This window comes from Macaca mulatta, chromosome 7 (assembly GCF_049350105.2).
Source record: "Macaca mulatta isolate MMU2019108-1 chromosome 7, T2T-MMU8v2.0, whole genome shotgun sequence".
Classification (NCBI taxonomy): domain Eukaryota; kingdom Metazoa; phylum Chordata; class Mammalia; order Primates; family Cercopithecidae; genus Macaca; species Macaca mulatta.
Window position 1 is genome coordinate 178,761,933 of NC_133412.1, and position 24,117 is coordinate 178,786,049.

A 24,117-nucleotide genomic window follows, 5' to 3' on the forward strand; every position below is an offset into this window, starting at 1 on the left:
CATAGAGCTCCACCTGAGGCCCAGTGTGTGCATAGAGCTCCACCTGAGGGCCAGTGTCTGCATAGAGCTCCACCTGAGGGCCAGTGTCTGCGTAGTTCTCCACCTGAGGCCCAGTGTGTGCATAGAGCTCCACCTGAGGCCCAGTGTGTGCATAGAGCTCCACCTGAGGCCCAGTGTGTGCATAGAGCTCCACCTGAGGGCCAGTGTCTGCGTAGTTCTCCACCTGAGGGCCAGTGTGTGCATAGAGCTCCACCTGAGGCCCAGTGTGTGCATAGAGCTCCACCTGAGGGCCAGTGTGTGCATAGAGCTCCACCTGAGGGCCAGAGTCTGCATAGAGCTCCACCTGAGGGCCAGTGTGTGCATAGAGCTACACCTGAGGGCCAGTGTGTGCATAGTGCTACACCCGAGGGCCAGTGTGGGCGTAGTTCTTCACCTGAGGCCCAGTGTGTGCATAGTGCTACACCCGAGGGCCAGTGTGGGCGTAGAGCTCCACCTGAGGGCCAGTGTCAGTGTGTACGTAGTACTACACCTGAGGCCCAGTGTGGGCGTAGTGCTACACCTGAGGCCCAGTGTGGGCGTAGTGCTACACCTGAGGCCCAGTGTGGGCGTAGTGCTACACCTGAGGCCCAGTGTGGGCGTAGTGCTACACCTGAGGCCCAGTGTGGGCGTAGAGCTTCACCTGAGGGCCAGTGTCTGCGTAGTTCTCCACCTGAGGCCCCGTGTGTGCTCTGTGCCCACAGCTGAGTTAGTCCAGGCTTGTGGTCATGCTCACAGGTGCACGTGGCCATGCAAGTCACTCAGCATGGACCCAGATGGGGTGCAGCTCAGAGCGTGCACTGTGGAGGGAGCTGTGGAATCCCTTCCAAGAGCCCCTCTGGTCTGGCAGCCTTGGGCGTGTGTGCACAGTATGGGCGGTGGGAACAGAGCTGGTGGGGGCTCCCCTCCAGCTGTCGGTGAGGCACACTGTACACCTGCATACCTGTGCCTGGGACTGCTGGGCTGGAGGTGGAAGAACAGGGAATGGCCCCTGGGCCTTTGGGTGACTGAGGCAGAAGTACAGGCTCAGCAGGTCTGAGGACAGGGTCTCCTGATGGCTGGACCCAGCTTGGACAATGGCCGGCAGCTCCCAGCCTTGCCACAGGCTGGCTGGAACGCGTGGCATGGTGGAGCCCAGCGCTGAGGGCCGGACGTGCGTTTGCAGCATTGTCCTCACAGCCACCTTGGAGGCCTCTCTGCTGTGGGGCAGATGCTGTTCCTGGAGCCGTGGTGCTTCCAGGGGCACCCTGGGTTCAGCTCGGCCCCCATAGGCCAGTGCCTGATGTAGCTGGAGGCTGGTGTGGCTGCGATGCTCTGGCTGGCATCTGGTGTGGCTGTGATGTGCTGACTCCAGTACCATCACATTCCTTCCCCTATTCTGGGGCAGGTGGGGACCACCTCTTCACCCTCCCTCATGCACAGGGCTGGCCTCTGCTGAGGCGACCCCTCACTGGGCCGAGGCTTGGAGACCCAGTAGTCCCAGCCCTCGGTGCAGTCCGTCCACCAGGCACCTGACTGAGCCTGAACCTCTCGCTCCACAGCAGCCACCTTCGCCCTGACCGCTGGCCTGCGGTGACACTGAGAAGGCACCCTGACCTTCTGTCCTCATTAGCAGGGAGCAGCCGTGTCCAGATAAGGCTGGACATCGGAGAAAGCTGAGTGAGGCTAGCAAGAGCTGGCAGCTACCCCGGGCCGCCTGGGCGACTCTTGGGACGGGCTGGGTGGTAAGTACTGGTGGTGCAGGGGCAGAGAGCCCCGTGGAACTCTCTCCGTGAGGACGGCGGTGCCCTGGGGCCCGGCTGCAAGGATGGCCGTGCAGGCACCTGGAGCCTGGGGATGGCAGGGCGTGGGCTGAGCACTTGGGGCACCAGCCTGTGACATTCCTCTGCCCAGGGGCAGCAGGGCATGGAGCGCGTGTGGCCAGCTGCCGCCACAGGGCCCCAGCTCCCACGCGGGCAGGCTTGCGACCGCACCAAGGGGGCAGCTCTTGGAAACAAAAGCTCCTCAGTTTTCCCTTCCAACAAAACACAGTCAGCAGGTTTGGGACCAGCTGCCTCGGGTCTTAACCATCTGTGCTCTGCGCGCGCCCCCACCCCCATGCCTGCCTGCAGGAAAGTGGTGGGGTTGACATGTGCCTCGAGGGCCAGCCGGGTGCTGGTGCGTTTCTCAGAAATCCGTGAAGTGCTCCCTTGTCCTGCTTGGGTTCTGTGCTGTCCTCGGGAGTGGCGCGGCTGCATGCCAGGGCTGCAGAGTTGGCCATGCAGCCTCTCGAGGAGGCCTTGAGCCAAGCACAGGATGCAGCCTAGCAGTGATGGCGAGTGGCTGGACGGAAGAGATCTTGGCTCACGCCGCTGTCTGGAGGGCAGGGTCCTCAGGTGACCAGAGTCCACGCAGGAGCGAGTGAGGACAGGGCTGGGGCAGGCGGCAGGATGATGCCTCCCAGTGGGGCTCAGTGAATGAATGAATGAAGGCACACGCACCCACGCTCCAGCAGGGCCAGAGTGTGCTGGTGGGTGAGTCTGGCCTGCCTTCCTGGGGTTGTGGGCCCTGCTTGTGGGAGGCCCCTGTGGGGAGGGCCTCCTCGTAGAAGTGTTCATCAGAGTGAAAGCCGGTCCCTGTGCACGGCTGCTGGGAATGTAGCGTGGTGCAGCTGTCGCAGGGGACAGGACAGCAGCCCCTCAGAAAATGAGACACAGAGTTCCTGTCAGAGTTCCCGTGTGACCCAACAGTTCCGCTTCTCAGTAGAACCCAGGAGCACTGAAGCGGGGCCTCCAGGGGAGAGCTGCACCCTGTGTTCGCAGCAGCCTTACTCACGGTGGCTGAGAGATGGACGCAGCCCGTGTCCATCCTTGGACGAACAAGTCGTCACAGTGTGTCCCTCCACACCACAGAGCGTCACTCACCCTCGGCACAGTGTGTCCCTCCACACCACAGAGCTTCACTCACCCTCGGCACAGTGTGACCTCCACACCACAGAGCGTCACTCACCCTTGGCACAGTGTGACCTCCACCCTGTGGAATATTACTTAGCCCTGAAAAGGAAGGAAACAGAGGCTGCAGCGTGGACGGGCCTCGAGTATGTTGTGCTGAGTGGAATAAGCCCGTCACAGGAGGACATGCACTGTACAATCCCATTAGCGCCAGGTCCCTAGAGTCGTTGCATTCATGGGGACAGAAGGTAGGATGGTGCAGCATGGTGAGTGCCAGGGGCCAGGGAAGGTGGGAATGGAGAGTCGGGGTAGGATGGGTAGTTTCAGTTGTGCAAGGTGAAGAGAGTTCTCGAGCTGGATGGCGGTGAGGGCTGCACGACGGCGTCCACGCACTTAGTGCCACTGACCTGTACGCTGAAAAATGGTTCAAATGGCAAGTTTTACGTTATATATATTTACCACAATAAAAAAGAGAAATAGACATCGTCAAGCTGTTCTCCAAAATAAGGCTGTCGCCGTTTACCTTCCTACCAGAAAAAAAACAGTTAAATCCCAAAGCCAGGGGGTGCACCAGTGTTCATCTCCAAGTTTGGGCTGGCTGAGCCCGTTGCTATGCCTAGCTGGGCTTGGGTGGCAACCCTGGGAGGAGCTCAGGCCTCTCGCCTTTTGGATTTCTGTTCAAAGTGGGAAGTAGTCTCCAAATCCCAGGACCCCCCTGAGCCCCTGAGATGGGAGCCTCTCCAGACCTGCCCCTGAGAGCCTGTCCCACCCCTGGGCCAGGGTCTCTGTGCCTCTGAACAAAACTGGGGGGCCTGATGCAGAGTCCTAGCTCAGGCTTCCAGAAGTCAGTGGTTTGAAGGGGTACCCACCCTTGCTCCGTTGGGACATAGGGACGCAGGTGCCTGCCTCAGCCCCGACACGTGCACCCCCAGGGGCAGCAGGGCCACCTCCAGTCTCTGGTGTGCATCACACGCAGGAGTGGGTGGGTGGGGCTTTCAGTCTCCCAGAGCGCATACTGCTGGGCTGCGCTGTCTCTGGCCTCCTCGCCCACAGAGGGCCTGCCCTGCCCCCGTCTCAGGCTGTTGGCTGAGGGGTCTGTTCTTGGACTGGGGCCTGGCGCTGGCCCCGGTTTCCTGGAGGAGGAGGGGGAGTGACCTGCAGAGGACTTCCAGCCTCCCCTTCTGCCTGCTGTGGGCTGCGTGGAACTGGGGCTCTGCTCAGCCCTGGAGAGGTTGGCTGCTCTCCTTCCAGCTGACGTGGAAATGCCTTGCAGGGCACGCACATGGGCACTTTCTGCTGAGTCAGGTTTCTCTGACCTTCCTGAAATGTCACTTGTTCTGTAACTCATATAAACTGGGGTGCTGGGCTATGGTGCCTGCCTTCTCCCGGAAGTCCCTGCCGAGGGGGGCAGGGATGGGGCATTCCCAGGGGTGTTTGTTCTTTGCTGTCTCTCCTTTCCCACCTTGTCCCTTGGGCCTCCCCTGACCTATTGACCTGCCACAGCTCGCTCACCCCAGGCCCCTGGGGGCCGTGCAGGATTCTGGGTCCTCCAGGGCCAGTGTGACCCTTGCTGGGTTTTCAGAGTGACCGTGGAGGGAGGTGCCCTGCCCACCCTCACCTCCCATTCCCAGCTCATCTGCCCCAGGGCCAGGTGTCCATCCACCCTGACCGTGACCATGTGCCTGTGACCTCCTGCATGACTGACCCCTGACTTCGGGTGCCCAGGCCTAGCAGTGCCCCATGCCACTGGGTCCCCAGGCATCCGCCAGGAAAGGACAGCTCTAGAGTGGCGCCAGCAGAGGTCCTGGTGTCTGTTGAAGGCCCTTGGAATTCCCTGGCTTCATTGTGCCATCTCCCCGCTCTTCTTCCTCCCTCCTGCCTCCCTGTCTTCCTACTCTCTCCCCTCTTTCCACCCGCCCAGCTGCTCTCCTCTCTGAGCCTGGCCTCACAACCAGAGGTGCTCACTCCTGCCTTCAGCTGACTGCAGGTGTCCAGGCGTCGGGGCCGAGGGCACCTCTGTGACTTTGTTGACCAACCCAGGCTGACTTCACAGGTGCTCCTCAGCCCCTGCTCTGCAAGTTCCTGGGGACCCGTGGCTGTCACTTTGGCCCGTTGACGTTTATGGTGGTTCCTGTAGCTAATTGAATACTGCCAAAGATGGAAAGTGGAGGATGCTGTTCCACTGCCACTCACAGAGCGAGACCAGGTGCTTCGAAAAGACCAGCAGGGCTGGGTGTGGTGGCTCATGCTTATAACCCTAGCACTGTGGGAGGCCAAGGTTGGGGGACCACTTGAGGTCAGGAGTTCGAGACCAGCCTGGCCAACATGGGAAAACCCTATCTCTACTGAAAATACAAAAATTAGCCGGGTGTGGTGGTGTGAACCTGTAGTCCTAGCTACTTGGGAGGCTGAGGCAGAAGAATGGCTTGAACCCGGGAAGCAGAGGTTGCAGTGAGCCAGGATCGTGCCACTGCACTCCAGCCTGGGCAACAAGAACAAAACTCCATCTCCAAAGAAAAAAGAAGAAGAAGAAGAACAGACCAGCAGGGCCAGGTGTGGTGACTCATGCCTGTAATCCTAGCACTTTGGGAGGCCGAAGGGAGAGGATCTCCTGAGCACAGGGGTTCAAGGCTGCCATGAGCTGTGATTGCACCACTGCACTCTAGCCTGGGTGACAGAGCAAGATTCTGTCTCTATTTAAAAAAAAAAGGAATGGAGATAACAAAGAACAAGTCTTAACTGAATATTAACAAAAGCCAGAAGCTGATTGGAAAAGCTTAATAAAGTAGCAAACATGCCCGGCTAATTTTGTATTTTTAGTAGAGAGGGGTTTCACCATGTAGGCCAGGCTGGTTTCAAACTCCTGACCTCAGGTGATCCGCCCGCCTCAGCATCCCAAAGTCCCAGGATTACAGGCATGAGCCACCACATCCAGCCAATTTTTGTATTTTTTGTAGGGATGGGGTTTCACCATGTTGCCCAGGCTGGTCTTGAACTCCTGGGCTCAGGTGATCCACCCGCCTTGGCCTCCCAAAGTGTTGAGATTACAAGTGTGAGCCACTGCGTCTGGCTAAGAAGGAGTAATTACCCTTAGCAGATACAAATTTATTTAAATTAGTTATGCTAGTTAGAACAATACGGAATTGGCAGAAGTGTAAACGGTGACTGTGGAATGTACCAGCAGAAACACGATCACAGTGTGCTTCAGAAATGGCCTCATTCACCCACGAGGAAAGGATATGCTTTTAGGGGAATGGTTTGGTGATAATTGAACATTCATGTAGGAAATAAAATGCAATCACTCACAACACACACACAACAACTCCAAATGGATGAATAATCTCATTGTGAAAAAGAGGAAGGAACAAAGGGGGGAGTGGGATGGGTTAAAGCAGCGGTCCCCATTTTTGCCACCAGGGACTGGTTTTGTGGAAGAGTTTTCCCCAGACGGTGATGGGAATGGTTTCCAGTGAAACGGTCCCACCGCCAATCATGAGGCATCGGATTCTCGTGGGGTGTGCAGCCTAGATCCCTCTCAGGTACAGCTCCAGCAGGGTTCTCCTGTGACACCTGCTGCCCCACCGACTGACAGGAGGCGGAGCTCAGGGGGGGATGCTCGCTGCCCGGTGCTCATCTCCTGCTGTGTGGCCAGTTCCTGACAGGCCAGGAACCCGTCCTGGGGCTTAGGGACCTCTGGTCTAGAGCACAGGTGACTTTTCTGCACCAGAGCCAGGAATGAAGGGCTGGCTGAGCTGGTGCTTCCTGCCGCCTGTGGAGTGGTGCAGGTGTCCGTGTTCCAGGGCTGGCCGGGGACATCTGTCTTTGGCTTGGCTTCTGCCTCTGGGTCCGTGGTGGCTGCCTGGGACCTGCCCTTGCAGCCAGGGTGAAAGGAGCGGGCAGAGCCTGCTGCCCTGGGTGAGCCTGCTGCCTCTGCTCAGGGTCCCTGGCGGGGCTGCTTGCTCAGCACCCTTGCCTTCTCTCTGGCCGGGCAGCCGTCACCCAGCTAGCGTGGGGAGGCTCGCTACCAAGGGGCAGGGGGCTAGAGAACGGAGCTTGGAGACGGCTGGCCGTCTCGGCCATGCATAGAGACACACGCTCCTGAGGCCTGCAGTGCCTGCAGAGGGGAAGAAACAGGGCTGGTGTGGAGAGCACACAGTGCGTTTCTGTGGTCGGGCCCCTTTATTTCTTTAAACAGATCCCAAGTGTGGAGAACATTTGCTCGTTCTTGTTGGAGGCCAGTGGGTTTTGTGTATCTGAACTTTTCCTGTATGCCTCTCGCTTCTCTCTGTCAGAAAACAAAACAGGAGCCTCTCTTCTCTAGGATTCGGATTCGTGTTGGCTCTTTTGTTCTCCTATTTCGAGCAGACACAGTAGAAGAGGAAAGAGAGAACACTGCGGGTATTCAAACGTTGTCTCGGATGTGAGCACTGAGTTTCCACCTGTCACTGTGATTTTGTTTTATATTGAGTTGTTTTTAAAATACGCTTTGCTCTACTTGCGTTGCTGATGAATCTGTTACAGCTGCAAGGTGTCCCGAACACAGTGGCAGGCTGGTGGTGAACCGTCCTCTGTAGGTTTTCTGGTGTCTTTGTTATGATTTTCTCAGGGCCAAGTGTGGTGCACCTGGCCTAGGCAAACCCTTAGGCCTCACTCTCAGAACCAACAGTGGATAATAAGCAAATAACATGTTTTGTTTATCTGCACAGTTTCTGAATGCAGATGATTCTTTTTATTCCTTATTTTATTTATTTATGTTTTAGAGACAGAGTCTTGCCATGTTGCCCAGGCTGGAGCTTTTTGTTCTTTCAGTGTTTGCATGGTGGCTGTAGCTGTGTGTAGTGACAGCGGAGACAGGCCTGAGAGGGGCAACCACGTCCCCCTCGGGCAAGGTCTGTCTACTGCAGGATCATGAGCTGCGACTTTCTCCTTCCAAGTGTGCAGAGAGAAGCCCCTCCCTAGGGATGGGGAGCCATAGCCTGCTGTTTTTGTGACAGGAGTCTTGGGGTGGGGGCACTGGGCTGTGCTGCATAGATGGTGAGCGCTGGTCAAACAAATGGAAGGAGTGTGAGCTTCTAGACACAAAGATGTGGAAGTCTGAGTGGTGAAGAAGGGAAGTCTTGCAGTACCCTGCCCACTGCCCCCAAATACCTCTCATGGATTTGTTTGTTTGTTTACAATTAGTTCACCCACAGCAGGATCCAGGCTGCTGCCCCTGTGTGTGTGTGTATGTGTGTGTGTGTGACAGGGTCGCCTGTCACCCAGGCTGGAGTGCAGTGGTGCGATCACAGCTCACTGCAGCCTCCAACTCCTGGGCTCAGGTGATCCTCCCACCTCAGCCTCCCAAGTAGCTGGGACTGCAGGTGCACCCCACCACGTTCAGCTAATTTTTGTATTTTTTTTATAGAGACAGGATTTCGCCATGTTGGCCAGGCTGGTCTCGAACTCCTGGCCTCAAGTGATCTACCTGCCTTGGCTTCCCAAATTGCTGGGATTACATGTGTGATTGTGCCCAGCCACAGTAGAGCTTCTTGTTTGCAATTGGTCGATATGTGTCTTGTGGCAGTCTTTAATAAAACAAAAACTTTGAAGGTATCATCTGGTAGACCAGGTGCAGTGGCTCATGCCTGGAATCCTAGCGCTTTGGGACGCCGAGGTGGGTAGATCACCAGATCAGGAGTTCAAAACCAGCCTGGCCGACATGGTGAAACCCCGTCTCTAGTAAAAATACAAAAAATTAGCTGGGCGTGGTGGTGCACGCCTGTAGTCCCAGCTACTCAGAAGGCTGAGGTAGGTGAATTGCTTGAACCCGGGAGGCAGAGGCTGCAGTGAGCCAAGATCACACCACTGCACTCCAGCCTGGGCAACAGAGCAAGACTCTGTCTAAAAAAAAGCCAGTATTGTTATGGTAAAGGTTCACCCCTCGCGCCTTTTTTCATATGCAGCTCTGAGCTTAACATGCACCACACAACCAGGCCCAGAACACTGGGCAGTCCACCCAGAACAGTCCCCAGCAGCCACCCAGTCCCCAGCAGCCACCCGCCCTACTGACCAGGCCTTGTCCCTCCAGCTCTGCCTTTTCCAGAGTGCCATAGAGATGGACAAAACTGGTGTGTGAGCTCTCGACACGGGCGTCTCACTCAGCACGATGCCTTTGAGATCCATCCTATTGTGTGTCAACGATCCATTCCTAGTTGTTGCTGAGTCGTATTCCGTTGCACGGTGTGCCACGATGTCCTTGTCTTTGCGTGAAGGACATCTGGGTTTGCAGTGGGTGGCAGTTATGAATAGAACTGCTGTTAGAGATCTCTGCATTACAGATCTTTGTAGGGACGCATGCTTTTATTTCCCTTGGCCCAGTTCCAAGGGGTAGGATTGCTGGGTCCTGTGTGTTTCACTTTGTAAGAAGCTGCCAGACGGCTTTCCAGTGACTGCCGTGTGGCGTTCCGCACGTTCAGAGTGTGTGGAAGTCCCCGTGGTTTTGCCTCCTCGCCAGCACTTGGTATTAGCTTTTTTATCTTTTGTGTGTTTTAAGCCATTCTAATAGGTGTAGTTGGTATCTCCTTTGGTTTTACTTTGCGTTTCTGCAATAACTAATAGTTTTGAGCATCTTTTCATGTGTTTATTTGCTATCAATGTATCTTTTCTGGTGAAACGTCTGTTCAAATATTTTGCTTACTTTTTTTTTTTATGAGTTGGAGTCTTGCTCTGTCAACCAGGCTGGAGTGCAGTGGCGCGACCTCAGCTCACTGCAACCTTCACCTCCCTGGTTCAAGCAATTCCCCTGCCTCAGCCTCTGGAGTAGCTGGGATTACAGGCGCCCGTGACCATGCCCACTAATTTTCTCACTTTTTATTAGGTTGTTTGTTTTCATATTGTTGAGTTCTGAGAGTTCATATATTTACGTTTTCTGGATAAAATTTTTGTCAAGTATGTGATCTGCGGCCGAGCGTGGTGGCTCATACCTGTAATCCCAGCACTTTGGGAGGCCGAGGTGGGCAGATCACTCGAGGCCAGGAGTTTGAGACCAGGCCTGGACAACCTGTAGCTGAGACTGCAGATGTGTGCTGCCGTACTTGGCTAATTTTTGTATTTTTTGTAGAGACAGGGTCTCCCTGTGTACCCTGGCTGATCTCAAACTCCTGGGCTCAAGTGATCCACCCACCTCAGCTTCCCAAAGTGCTGGGATTACAGGCATGAGCCACCCTACCCTGCCTCTACTTTTAATATACGGTTGAATTTCCCCGGAGGTTTTTTTTTTTGGAAGATTTAATTAATTAATTATTTATTTATTTATTTTTGAGACAGAGTCTTACTCTGTCCCCCAAACCGGAGTGCAGTGGTACAGTCTCGGCTCACTACAACCTCTGCCTCCCTGGTTCAAGCGATTCTCCTGCCCCTGCCTCCTGAGTAGTTAGGATTACAGGCGCGCGCCACCACGCCTGTCTAATTTTGTATTTTTAGTAGAGATGGGGTTTCACCATGTTGGCCAGGCTGGTCTCGAACTCCTGACCTCAAGTGATCCGCCCACCTTGGCCTCCTAAAGTGCTGGGATTACAGGTGTGAGCCACTGCGCCCAGCCCAGAAATTTTTAAACTATTAATTGAATTTATTTAATAGGTATAGGAGTATACCAGCTATCTGTTTCATCATGGTGAGTTTTAGTAGTTTGTGGCTTTCTAGGGAAATGAAAACTGGTACATTTTATCAAAGTAGTCAAATTTTTATTCATGAAGTTGTTCATAGTATTTTCCAGTAGTCTGTAAGGTCTATCGTTCTTTCCTTCTTGTACTTCTGATAATGGCAACTTTTGTCTACTTTCTTCTTTGTTTGGGTAGAGGTATTATGAATTTTATTCATCTTCCCAAAGAACTAGCATGGTTTTATTTTATTAATTGTTTATCTATTTTCAGTTTAGTTGTTCCTCTTTATCATTATAATGTCTTTCCTTTTGCTTACTTGGGGTTTAATATGCTCTTCTAGTTTCTTAAGATGGAACCTTAGGGCTGGGCGCGGTGGCTCAGTAATCCCAGCACTTTGGGAGGCTGAGGTGGGTGGATCACCTGAGGTCAGGAGTTCGAGACCAGCCTGGCCAACATGGTGAAATCTTGTCTCTACCAAAAATATAAAAAATTAGCTGGGCATGGTAGTACGTGCCTGTAATCGCTTGAACCTGGGAGGTGGAGGTTGCAGTGAGCTGAGATCATGCCACTGCACTCCAGCCTGGAGACGGAGACACAGCGAGACTCCATCTCAAAAAAGATGGAATCTGGCCAGGCGCGGTGGCTCACGCCTGTAATCTCAGCACTTTGGGAGGCCGAGGCAGGTGGATCACAAGGTCAGGAGATTGAGACCATCCTGGCTAACATGGTGAAACCCCGTCTCTACTAAAAATACAAAAAATTAGCCAGGCATGGTGGTGGGTGCCTGTAGTCCCAGCTACTCAGGAGGCTGAGGCAGGAGAATGGTGTGAACCCAGAAGGTGGAGCTTGTAGTGAGCCGAGATCGTGCCACTGCACTCCAGCCTGGGCGGCAGAGTGAGACTCCGTCTTAGAAAAAAAAAAAAAGAAATCTTTAGATTGTGTATTTGAATCTTTTTTCTTTTCTGACATAAGCACTTAATGCTATAGATTCTCCTTTCAGCACTGCTTTAGCTGCACCTGGCAGATTTGACATGCTACGTTTTCATTTCCATGCCATTCAGAGTGTTCTCTGATTTCCTTTGAGACTTGCTTTGATCCATAGGTTATTGAGGGCCATTCACCCAAGCAGTGGTAAATTTCCCCACCATCTTTATGTAACAGATCGCTAGTCTAACGCCATTTTGGTCAGAGAATGTGTTCTTTGCAGGGTATCAGTTCTTTTGAGTTTGTGAAGGATTTGTGGTGTGACCCAGCATATGGTCTGTCTTGGTTCATATCACCTCTCGCTTAGTCTGTCTCCTCTCTCTTTTTTCCTCTTGCATTTTGTTCAGTAAGAGAGAGTCTATGGGAATCTGGGCAGCCCCAATGGTGTGGGGTGGAGCCAGGGCGAGGGTCCCTGCTGGAGGAGTGCCCCCTCAGGCCAGGCCGTTCAGTGCCTCTGCCAAGTCCCAGGAGACTGACTTAATGCCTGACTTATTTTGTGATATACTGAGTATGACAATGACTTTAAAGCTCGCTGGTGGCCTCGGAGTATACCTTGTGCGCACAGACATTGACGGGCGACAGTGGACGGTCTGACCGCAGCTCGAAAATGACTTGAAGGACTCTGACAGCGCTGTCTGTAGTAGACAGGCTCTTCACACTCATTGTTTAAGCTCCATGCCTGCTTACCCAAAAAGCTGGACTTAAAAACATCTAACTTGGGACTCAGAAAAATAAAACATCTGACCTGGGTAGGTCCGTCTCCCGGTGTTGGAAAGCAGACTCGTTTCTGGGTCAGTCCTGTGCTCTATGCGCTACACTGACCCGATCTTGTTTGGAACAGGCCGCCCTGTGCATGACTTGGTCCCATGCAGAATCACACAGCCCGGCTGGTGACTTTGGTGGCCGTCAGGCCCTGCTCGCATCTGCAGCTCTGTCTGCGGAGAGCACCCCGTGGCCCTGCCTGCACGGCTCCCTTACCCCTGCCCGCACCACTGCTCCCCACTGCCTGCACGGCTCCCCCACCGCCTGCCCGCATGTCTTCCCCACCCCCGCCTGCATGGCTCCCCCACTGCCCACCGTCCACTGTCCCCATTGCACCTGCCACCTGCTGCCCTGCTGTCGAGTCAGGCGCGTCCCACCCAGGGAGCTCTGGTGTCTGCCCCTTGACTTCTCTCAGCTCAGTGGAGTGTAGACGGTATCGCCATCATCACCTGAGCAGCCAGGATGGGAGTGGGGTCTCCGTGGTCCCCATTTTACAAATGGGTTGACAGGTGCTCAGGAAGCCCCGTGACGTCCTGGGGCCGCCCAGGCAGTCATACACAGGCTGTATCCAGCCAGTGCTTCCACTGCTGGGTGCAGGGATGTGTGCCAGAAGGGCCTGCCTTCCCACCGCCATGTCCACACCCGATGCCCGGGGGTGGAGACGGAAGCACGTGGCAGCCACTGTGGGTGGCTGCGTTCCATGGCCTAGCTGTGTCTGGTGCCTGTTCTGGTGTTTTACATTCATACTTTGAGGGCCAAGCACCAGCCCAGGAGGTGGGTGCCACAAGTCCAGACGTCCCCAAGGGAAAGTGTCCTCAGCACAGACACAGCCACTCAGAGCTTGTTGGTCTTGGAACCTGAAGCCAGGCGGGGCAGGCAATGCCACCCCTGTCTGGACGGTGGTGCCTTCACCCTTCCGCTGTCCTGAGCAAGAAGAAAAATGAGCCAGGCTTCAAAGAGAGCTGTGCCAAAGTTTCTGGAAAGCTTGCCAGTGCGGGCGTTGCACCCACACACCTTCAGGCGGGGGGTGGTGGTTTGGGTATCTTTACTGGATGGATTTGGGGCCCTGGCGTGTGTACGGCAGATGCCCTGGGGAGATGCATGTTCACACGGGGCACCACTAGGCAGAGTGGAGGGTTGGGTCTACACCCTTCCACTCCCCAGGGACAGAGCCCTGGTCACTGTGGGTGTGTCCTTCAGACTGTCCCTGGCGTCTCCAGGACTCCTGTGGCCTCAGGACAGAATGGTGGAGGTGAAATGAACAGAAGGAAGGTTGGGGGAAAGCGTATCCCAGCCATGGGCAGGGGGGCCTGGGGTGGGCAGGACTGGGGGAGGCTGAGCCTGGGGCTGGATAGGGCTGTGGGAGACGGGAGGCCTGTGCTCTCACAGCTGGGAGCTTTCTCAGGACTCTCAGATCTTCTCTTTGTGGCCCATCATCCCTCCTACCTGCCTGTCCACAGGCCCACACTCGTCACCCTCGTCACCGTCCCCTGGGGTGACGGGGCCCCCCTCGTCACCGTCCCCTGGGGTGACGGGCCCCCCTCGTCGCCGTCCCCTGGGGTGACGGGGCCCCCTCGTCACTGTCTCCTAGGCCGAGAGCATTTGTCTCATAATTGCCACCAGTGTCCTGTGTTACTGCAGATCTTCTGTTGATTATGGTTTATTCTTAAATGAAAACTGAGTGAGTTCCATGGGAGGGAGGCTAACCCTCAGGGGCCTTCAGGAGATGAGACCTCTGGCCTGGCAGCCAACGGATGCTGAGGGGCACCCGCCACGTGCAGGGACAGCCGGGGTGATGTCTTGGAGCCCCGTGATGTCCTGGGGCCACCCAGGCAGTCATAGGGAGCTCTGTGAGGTCCTGGGGCCGCCCAGGCAGTCATACCCTGCCCTGCACCCTGGGGTGCAGGCTCCCGGGGTGACGCAGTGTTGGGACGGCACAGGGCCACCTTCTGAGGAGAGGACGGAGCCCCGAGGCTGAGCTGTGTGTTGCCTTGCAGGTTGTGCAGCCTGACTCTGAAGAAGCTGGTGGTCTTCAAGGAGCTGGAGAAGGAGCTGATCTCCGTGGTGATTGCCGTCAAGATGCAGGTGAGGCCCCTTGCGCCCCTGGCCATGGCTGGGTGCTGTGTAGGCTTTCCATGTGCCTGGGAGACAAGTCAGGCAGTGCGCCAGTGTGGGGCCCTGCGCCAAAACAGCGGGCAGCCCATGCCATCTCCGGGACTTGGGAATGACAGGATGCTCGTGGGTCCAGTCCTGTCCCGCACAAGGGAGGCAGGCCCGGCCTTCTGGGATGTGGACGTCACATGCATGGAGCCTTCCCAGGGCAGAGGTGCCCTCGGGTCACCTCACAGTGACGGACGGGCCCCAAGCACCTGGAGCCAGGGCTTCCCTGCTGCACTCAGCACCCACTTCCTGCCCACTTTCTGTGGGGTGGAGGGCACTCTGGGAGGTGAGGGCCTAGCCAGAACTCCCAGCCCCAGGTGCCAGGGCCTCTCTCCTGACCCTAGTGGGTCCTGTGACCTCTCGAAGGCTTTGAACAAGTAGCTGTTGCACAGGGGCCGTGCTGGCGTCTTCCCCATGCCTGGCCCAGGGCCTGCCCCTTCCTTGGGATAGACCTCTAACCTCTGGCATGGGGCCCTACCCCACACTGACCCTATTCCTTGGCCCCATTCCTCCCTCTGCCTGTCTCTGGTCCTGCCCCAGCCTGTGTCCTGACTGAGAGCTTGGCCCCAGGGCCCCTCAGAGCCCCCTCTCCAGCCCCTCCGTGTACCCCATGGACTGGCTGCCCATGCCCTCCCTGCCCACCCCAGCTCAGCAGCCACGTGGCCCTTGGCCTCCCTTGATCACCCCCAGCTCCTCGCCCGCTTCTCTTGTGGTGTCCTCTCCACCAGGCCGCTGTGGGGGAAGCAGCCAGCCTGGCCCTGCAGCCCCACCTGCCCCTCAGCCTTCTCTGGTGTGCACCTTCGCCTCCCTGGCTGGCGGCACACACTGTCCTTTTCCTGACACAGCTGGGTCCCTGCAGGTCCTCTGAGGGGGGATGCTAAGAGGGACCCTATGCAGAGCACATTTGCAGGGAAACATCTCTGAAGGGTCAAGGGGAAGAGGAGGGAGAGCCCAGACCACAACGCAGGGGCACCTGGGGAGAGGAGAGGGGACAGGAAGCTGGCCAAGGAGAGCCGCGCTGCCCCTTGCCGCACTGCACCTTAGGCCCCAGCGCAAAGGTAGGACCAGAGCCCCCGACGGGCGTCTCATGGAGCCCGAATATGGCCATGCGGGCCACCCGCACCTGTCCTGAGGCCCTGCTGCTCCCACCCGAACCTGGGCTGTCCCCAGGCTCCCGTTGTCTGTCCTGGACCTCTCGCCCTCCAGCCGCCTGGCACCTCTTATCCACTGTGGCCTGCGCACCGGCCTCTGGGAACCTCGTGCCTGGGACCCCACAGTGGCTGCTTGTTTCTCGGAGCACGAGGTCTCCGAGCTCATCCTTATTGGGATGGTCCCATGTAAAACAACAGTGCAATAAGCACATTCAATCCATTAGGAATCTATTTTGATATAAAGTTTGCTGTTGGGATCCTGTTGCCTTTCATCCAAATGACTCGTTATCCATTTAGCATAGGTGTGTATGATGTCTCCTGCTGGCCTGAAGCTCACTGGGTATAAACTGTGTTTTCAGGTGGTCATGCATTTCCTGCACCTACATCTAGGCTTCTACTACTCTCCTTTTTGTGACAGCTTCTCCATATTTTAAGTATCGTATCTCTGTATATTTTATTCTATGAGAGGACCAGTCAGCCCTGATCATTCTTCTTTTTAGAAAATGCTTTAGGCTGGGCACAGTGGCTCATGCTTGTAATTCCAGCACTTTGAGAGGCCGAGGAGGGTGGATTGCTTGAGCTCAGGAGTTGGAGACCAGTCTGGGCAGCATGACTAATCCTTGTCTCTTAACAAAATACCAAAATTGTTGTATTTTTTTTGTTTTTGTGGTGGTACATGCCTGTAGTCCTAGGTACTAGGAAGGCTGAGGCTGGAGGATTGCCTGAGTCTGGGAGGTCAAGGCTGTAGTGAGTTGAGACCGAGCCACTGCACTACAGCCTGGGTGACAGAGTGAGACCCTGTCTCAAAAAAAATAAAAAATAAAAAAATGCTTTAAGCGAAGCATGGGGGCACACGCCTGTAGGCTGAGCTACTTAAGAGGCTGAGGCAGGAGGATTGCTTGAGCCCAGGAGCTCAAGTCCAGTCTGAGCAACACAGCGAGACCTGTCTCTCAGAACCAAAACCAGAAGAGGCTTGGTGCCTCCCAGATTTGTTCTGCCAGGCAGACTTGGGCAGCGCAGTCAGGTGCTGCTGCATCTGATCGTGGAATCTGTTTTGTGATCGCGTTAACTTTAGCAGGAACCACTCCTGGCTTCTCTCTCATGTCTTAGGGCAGGTTCCTGGAGGTGGAACCTGTGGGCTGAAGGGTTTCGATGTTTTTAAGCTTCTTGGGAAAGATGCCGGGGCATCTCTGAGAATTATCCCAGCCTGTGCCTACCACCCCCTAGACTGCAGGGCTGCAATCCTGCCAGTTTTAGGTGCAGGAGTCATGGCATCTTTGCCTTGTTTCCTTCTGAGATGCAGTCCTTTGAACTAGAACAGGTCTTGCTTAATCACAGGGCTCCAAACGGATCCTGCGGTCCCATGAAATTGTGCTGCCCCCCAGTGGACAAGTGGAGACAGACCTGGCCCTGACCTTCTCCCTGCAGGTGAGTCTTTCACCAGTGGTGATGACACCCTCGTCGCCGTCCCCTGGGGTGACGGGCCCCCCCCGGTCGCCATCCCCTGGGGTGACGGGCCCCCCCCCCAGTCTCCATCCCCTGGGGTGACGGGCCCCCCCCCGGTCGCCTTCCCCTGGGGTGACGGGCCCCCCCCCCGGTCTCCATCCCCTGGGGTGACGGGCCCCCCCCTGGTCGCCTTCCCCTGGGGTGACGGGCCCCCCCCGTCGCCGTCCCCTGGGGTGACGGGCCCCCCCCCGGTCGCCGTCCCCTGGGGTGACGGGGCCCCCTCGTCACTGTCTCCTAGGCCAAGAGCATTTGTCTCATAATTGCCACCGGTGTCCTGTGTTACTGCAGATCTTCCGTTGATTATGGTTTATTTTTAAATGATTAGAAAATTTGTTTTGGTTTACTAGGTTGAGTTTTTCTTTTCTTTTTTTTTTTTGTCTGTCTGTTTTTTTGAGATGGAGTCTCTCCTTTTCACCCAGGCTGGTGCAATCTCAACTCGCCGCAACCTCCACCTCCCGGGTTCAAGCGATTCTCCTGCCTCAGCCTCCGGAGCAGCTGGGATTACAGGCACACGCCACCACGCCTGGCTAATTTTTGTATCTTGAGTTGAAACAGGGTTTCACCATGTCAGCCAGGCTGGTCTCGAACTCCTGACTACGTGATCTACCTGCCTCAGCCTCCCAAAGTGCTGGGATTACAGGTGTGAGACACCACACCCGGCCTAGTTTTTCATTCCTTATCTACGATAAAGAGAATGTAGGCCGGGTGTGGTGGCTCACGCCTGTAATCCCAGCACTTTGGGAGGCCGAGGCAGGTGGCAGGAGAATCACTTGAACCCAGGAGGTAGAGGTTGGTCGCAGTGAGCCAAGATCGTGCCATAGCACTCCAGCCTGGGGGACAGAGTGAGACTCCATCTCAAAAAAAAAAAAAAAAAAGAAAAAGAAGAAAAAAGAGAATGTAATGATGAGGGCCAAAAAAAAAACACCACTTATCGAGTCAAGGCTATTTTGCTCTTCTATTTAAAAAGATAGGAAAAATATGTGGAACCTCAGTATTGAAGTTCACAGCCCCTGGAGTCTCTGGCTGCACCCAGCAGTTAACAGGGCCTGTCCACTCAGTGTCGCCTGGCTCTGGGTGCCTCCGAGACCAGCCCTGGAATGGAGCGGAGAAGCCTCCCCTGGACTGTCCAGGGTGTTGACTGGAGGGCCGGCCCAGAGCAGCCCCAGATTGGTCCGGGTGACCACACGCCCTACCTTTGTTATCTCTTTGCTTCATTGTTATGAGATTGGTATTGTGTAAGTTTTGCAGGTGTATTTTCTTCTGGCTTAATATACTTGCTTTAAGATTAATAGTGTGTGCATGTCCATTCATTCCAAATTCATTAGAAGCCCTCTTTTCTCAGTGTAAGTGTGTGAGCTGGGCTGGGGCTCCGTGAGGACCTGCTGGGCTTGGGCCTCGTTCTGAAGCTCCCAGCTGGTTACACAGCAGCTGGGGTGTTGCCATTGAGTTTTGGAGTTGAGTTTTTTTTCTGTTTTGAGGAGTCAGGCTTATGGAAGGATAATTTCCATTTCCAGAGTGTACGGTGCTTTTTTTTTTTTTTTTTTTTTTTTTTTGAGACAGAGTCTCACTCTGTCGCCCAGGCTGGAGTGCAGTGGCATGATTTCGGCTCACTGTAACCTCCACCTCCTGGGTTCAAGCGATTCTCCTGCCTCAGCCTCCTGAGCGGCTGGGATTACAGGCGCCTGCCACCATGCCCAGCTAAGTTTTGTATTTTTGTAGAGATGGGGGTTTCACCATGTTGTCTAGGGTGGTCTTGAACCCCCTACCTTAGGTGATCCACCCGGCTTGGCCTCCCAAAGTGCTGAGATTACAGGTGTGAGCCACCGCGCCCAGCCCAGTGCTCCTTTTTTAAGTGCATGGTTCAGTGGGTTTTGACAAGCGTGCACGGACACGTCAGTGCCACTGCAATTAGAGTGGTGAACAGCCCCATCTTCCCCGAAGTATTTAAACTGATTTTTATTTGTATCTAAGAGATACTTGTGAACATCAGCTTGCTGGAGCCCTGCTGGACAGGGAGCCTGTGGTGAGACATGCAGGCGAGTTGGGTGCACAGGGGGCCTTGGAGAGAGAGCCCTCCCCACCCTGTGTGCCCCTTGCGTTAAAGCATCCTGGGTCACACCTTGCTGATGGCCTCAGGCACGTGAGCCGCCGCGCTGTTTCCGACTGTCCACAGGCACACTCAGCTATCCCGGACCCTGCGGCACATAGTCCTCGTCCGCCCGCTGAGACTGTTAGCATGGAGTGGGGCCCTTGGGGCCTGAGCCCTAGCGACTGGGTCACTCTCAGTTGTGTTGGGTAAAGGAAGGGCCCTGGGGACCAGCGTGCCCCTGGAATGAACTTGGGGGCCCGTCTGTGGGTGCCCTTCTGACTGCGTGAGCAGCAGGTTGGCCTGGCCGCAGGCTGCAGGGTGACTGGGCCATCAGAAGCCGTGATGCTGCCTCGGGCCCTGGTACACCCTCAGCTGCCACTCACACTTGTGCCCACAGTATCCTCACTTCTTGAAGAGGGAAGGCAACAAGCTTCAGATCATGCTGCAGCGCAGAAAGCGCTACAAGAACAGAACCATCCTGGGCTACAAGACGCTGGCCGTGGGCTCCATCAGCATGGCTGAGGTGAGTGCTCCGACTGGCGTGGCCTGCGTCGGGCTGGCCACCTGGGTGCCAGAGCATTTGCCCGTGGGAGATGTCTCTCCCGGGTCCAGATGTCCAGGGATCACATGAAAATGATGAGAGGAGCCTGGCGGCTGGGCTCCGCCGTAAGGGCCGGGTGTGGCCCCAGGTGGTGCTTCCTCTCTGACCTTCCCTTGCCACCCAGCGTGGCTCCCCACATGCCTGCAGCCCTGTGCATGCCCCTCTAATGAGCCTGTCCTGCCCTTCAGGGGAGGCTGGGTTTTGGGTCGGGCTGCTCTGGAGTCCTTTCCGTGGAGGAATCGCCGCCGTCCTCGCACTGCGGGTGCCTCCTGTGATGGGTTCGTGTCCGTCCCCGCACTGCAGGTGCCTCCTGTGATGGGTTCGTGTCCGTCCCCGCACTGCGGGTGCCTCCTGTGATGGGTGTGTCACCGTCCCCGCACTGCGGGTGCCTCCTGTGATGGGTGTGTCACCGTCCCCGCACTGCGGGTGCCTCCTGTGATGGGTGTGTCACCGTCCCCGCACTGCGGGTGCCTCCTGTGATGGGTGTGTCACCGTCCCCGCACTGCGGGTGCCTCCTGTGATGGGTGTGTGTCCGTCCCCGCACTGCGGGTGCCTCCTGTGATGGGTGTGTCACCGTCCCCGCACTGCGGGTGCCTCCTGTGATGGGTGTGTCACCGTCCCCGCACTGCGGGTGCCTCCTGTGATGGGTGTGTCACCGTCCCCGCACTGCGGGTGCCTCCTGTGATGGGTGTGTGTCCGTCCCCGCACTGCGGGTGCCTCCTGTGATGGGTTCGTGTCCGTCCCCGCACTGCGGGTGCCTCCTGTGATGGGTTTGTCACTGTCCCTGCACTGCGGGTGCCTCCTGTGATGGGTGTGTCCGTCCCCGCACTGCGGGTGCCTCCTGTGATGGGTTCGTGTCCGTCCCCGCACTGCGGGTGCCTCCTGTGATGGGTTCGTGTCCGTCCCCGCACTGCGGGTGCCTCCTGTGATGGGTTCGTGTCCGTCCCCGCACTGCGGGTGCCTCCTGTGATGGGTTCGTGTCCGTCCCCGCACTGCGGGTGCCTCCTGTGATGGGTTCGTGTCCGTCCCCGCACTGCGGGTGCCTCCTGTGATGGGTTCGTGTCCGTCCCCGCACTGCGGGTGCCTCCTGTGATGGGTTCGTGTCCGTCCCCGCACTGCGGGTGCCTCCTGTGATGGGTTCGTGTCCGTCCCCGCACTGCGGGTGCCTCCTGTGATGGGTTCGTGTCCGTCCCCGCACTGCGGGTGCCTCCTGTGATGGGTTCGTGTCCGTCCCCGCACTGCGGGTGCCTCCTGTGATGGGCGTGTCCGTCCCCGCACTGCGGGTGCCTCCTGTGATGGGCGTGTCCGTCCCCGCACTGCGGGTGCCTCCTGTGATGGGTTCGTGTCCGTCCCCGCACTGCGGGTGCCTCCTGTGATGGGCGTGTCCATCCCCGCACTGCGGGTGCCTCCTGTGATGGGCGTGTCCGTCCCCGCACTGCGGGTGCCTCCTGTGATGGGCGTGTCCGTATCCTGCTCGGCACTGCTCTGTGCGGGTGCCTCCTGTGATGGGCGTGTCCGTATCCTGCTCGGCACGTGCTCTATGCGGGCGCCTCCTGTGATGGGTGTGTCCGTCCCCGCACTGCGGGTGCCTCCTGTGATGGGCGTGTCCGTATCCTGCTCGGCACGTGCTCTGTGCGGGCGCCTCCTGTGATGGGCGTGTCCGTATCCTGCTCGGCACATGCTCTGTGCGGGCGCCTCCTGTGATGGGCGTGTCCGTATCCTGCTCGGCACTGCTCTGGCCCAGGATTGGCTGAGCAGGAGGAGCAGGACAGGCGTCAGCTCCATGCAGGGGCCACCGACCATACCTGAGCAGGGCGGGGGCAACACCCAGAGGTCAGAGGGGGTGGCTGGAGTTCCCTGGAGGGGAAAGAAGGGGAAGTACCTCAAAAGGAAAGGAAACAGCCAAGCAGCAGCCCACCTTGTTCCAGAGGACCCGGAGTTCCGAGGAGGCCGTGGTGGGGTGTGGGGGCTCGGGAGAAGACACCCCAGGCTGAGGCCTCGGACTTTCTCGTGAACCCTTTTGGGGCTGCAAGATTGGCTCTGGGAGAAGGCGCAGCCCAGGGCCCCAGACCCGTTTGTCTCTTTTGCTTCAGAACTTTCCCCATCGTGGGGCTGTGTTCAGGGGTCAAGGGGCTGCGGGCGTGAGTGGTGCTTAGGGCATGTGAAGCTGTGTCGCTGCCTGCCTGGGGCCTGGGAAGGTCAGCCAGGGCAGCCCCTCATTGGGAGCCGGAGCTGCCAGAGCCCCCCAGCCCCTCTTCGTCCCGCTGGGTCCCCCTGCTCCTGGGGCTTGGGGCTAGGACGGTGGGTGTGCCTACTTGTAGCTGGTTGCCCCACACCCCCCTGGAGCCTGCAGGCCTCCTGTCTCCCAGGTCAAGTGCTAGGTCCCCCAGATCCTCACACACCCCCACTTACGCATCCAGGACAAGCACCAGGCATTACTCTGGGCTCAGCCCTCCCCACTGCCCCGGGAGATGGGAGCGTGGAGGGTACGGGAAGCAGCAGTGGCGTCCCGAGGCCTCACTTCTCTGTGCCGCCACATGGCCTCAGACAAGCCTTGCAGTCTCCCAGGTTCCTTCGGCAAACTACGGACAGCATGGGTGGACCGGGCCTCCAGGCTGCATTTCCCAGGGCCCTGGAACCCCTCTGGTGGCCTGGAGCTGCCTGTCATCCCAGCCTCCCTGCTGCAGGCTCAGCGATGGGTGAACAGGTGGCTCAGGGGTGCTCTCTGGGCCATGAGAGCCTCCTGGGAGCTGCTGCCTGCTTCCTGTGGAGCAGGAGGGTCCGGGCACTATGGGGAGGTCATGCAGGCTCTGTTTCCCATTAGCCATGCAGGTGATGTCCTGTGGATCCCTGCCAGTCCCTGTGAACTCCCGCCCCTGGGCCGCTCCGCCTACATCTCTCAGTGCTGAGGCTCCTGCGCTGCCAGCCCTGCCTGCACCGCAGCGCCCCAGGCTGCTCCTCCCTGCCCTTCTCAGCGGTGGTGCCCCTCTCAGCGCTGGCGCTTCTGTGTTGGGCGTCCTTGCCCTGAACGCTAGCCTCTGCTCCTAGGCCCCTCCCTCGCCTGCCTTCCCAGCCTTGGGCTGTCCCCTGCTGATCCCTGGGGAGAGGCTGGAGCAACCTTCCCCCACCCCAGGCCACACCAGCCACATTGCCTGCTCCTTGTCATCTGTTCTTCATTCTTGGAAGAAAAGCCCCACCCCTGGATGTAGTCCCAGTGCCCTGCCCCTGAGCCTGTGGCCCCACCCCAAGGCTCCCTCGCCCTGCACCTGTGGCTTCCAAAGCCGAGGTCGTCTGCCTGCTCCTCGCTCTCCCCTCCACCGGCTCCTCCAGGTCCTCAGGGCGTCCTTCCACCTTCCACCGGCGGCCTGGCCCCAGAACCTAGTTGGGCCCTCCCATGTGTCCCCGAGCACCAGGGCGGCTCATGGGCTCACTGTGTCCTGCTGCCTTTGGGGCTGGCTCCCACCTGTGAGCGTTGCTGGCTGGTTGAGAGTGTGAGCGCGGGAGATTGCGGAGGCAGGACAGCCCCGTGGGCACAGACGGACGCAGGTGGCGGAGGTGGGGGGCTCTCACCAGGTGGTCTCAGGCAGCTGTGCCGTGGGGGCTTGCTGGCTCCGAGACTGCACGACTGAGGCAGGGGTGAAGGCATGGGTGCTGCCATAGGGACTGTTGTGAGAGTGGGGTGTGGGTGAGGCTGGCGCCATGCGTTTGAGAGTAGTGCTCGGCTGGAGGGAAGGGTCCTTGAGGGCACAGCGTGGGGTGAGGCGGGCCATTGGGTGGACTCGAGGCCAGGGCGGAGAGTGTGGTGGGAGAGGATGCGGGGGGCACCTGCCCAGGGCCTCCGGGCTGTGGGGAGAGCAGAAGGCGATGGCCGTGGGGACACAGGTGTCACCTCCCTTCAGATGGGTGCACACTCGGGGCAGGAGGGACTGAGCAGCCTGGGCCCTGCCATACCCTAACCCTGCCCTCACCACGTGCTCATTTTGAGTGAGTTGAGCCCAGAGCCCTGGCCTGTCCAGCCCTCACTCCGAGGCTGAGGAAGTGGAATCCAAGGTGGCCCAGGGTAGGGGCCGGGCCTCACGGGTGCCATGAACTGAACACCAGCGTGGGACGGCTTAGGTCTGCAGGCTGACCAGCAGTTCTGGCTGAGACCATCAGGAGTGACCACAGCCCCAGGGCCTGCTTGGCACGCGCCTCTGCCTGCCACCTCTCAGGAAGGTTGAGCTGACTGCGGGCGGTCCCCCTCAGAGGCAGCTCTGCA

At 57.5% G+C, this 24,117-nt stretch overlaps 1 protein-coding gene and 1 long non-coding RNA gene across 51 annotated transcripts in view; one reads left to right on the forward strand and one right to left on the reverse strand.

The window, feature by feature from the left end:
- The window catches only part of PACS2 (phosphofurin acidic cluster sorting protein 2), an 83,714-nt gene that overhangs the window by 21,396 nt on the left and 38,201 nt on the right, over positions 1-24,117 (forward strand). For 43 of the 50 annotated variants that reach the window (XR_013396656.1, XR_013396653.1, XR_013396659.1 and 40 more), the window contains exons 2-4: positions 14,350-14,437; positions 17,002-17,091; positions 19,656-19,781. The exons of 3 other annotated variants lie outside the window; for them this stretch is intronic. Coding sequence is in view for 40 of the 47 variants with exons in the window: in XM_077942075.1 (XP_077798201.1) it covers positions 14,350-14,437; positions 17,002-17,091; positions 19,656-19,781 (304 nt within the window). In the remaining 7 variants the exon portion in view is untranslated. The remainder of the gene's footprint in view (positions 1-14,349; positions 14,438-17,001; positions 17,092-19,655; positions 19,782-24,117) is intronic. 4 more of the 50 variants (XM_077942092.1, XM_077942090.1, XM_077942093.1 and 1 more) reach the window with 1 other exon arrangement.
- Positions 1-24,117, reverse strand: part of LOC144330483 (uncharacterized) — a 44,924-nt gene that overhangs the window by 16,570 nt on the left and 4,237 nt on the right. The window lies entirely within an intron of this gene.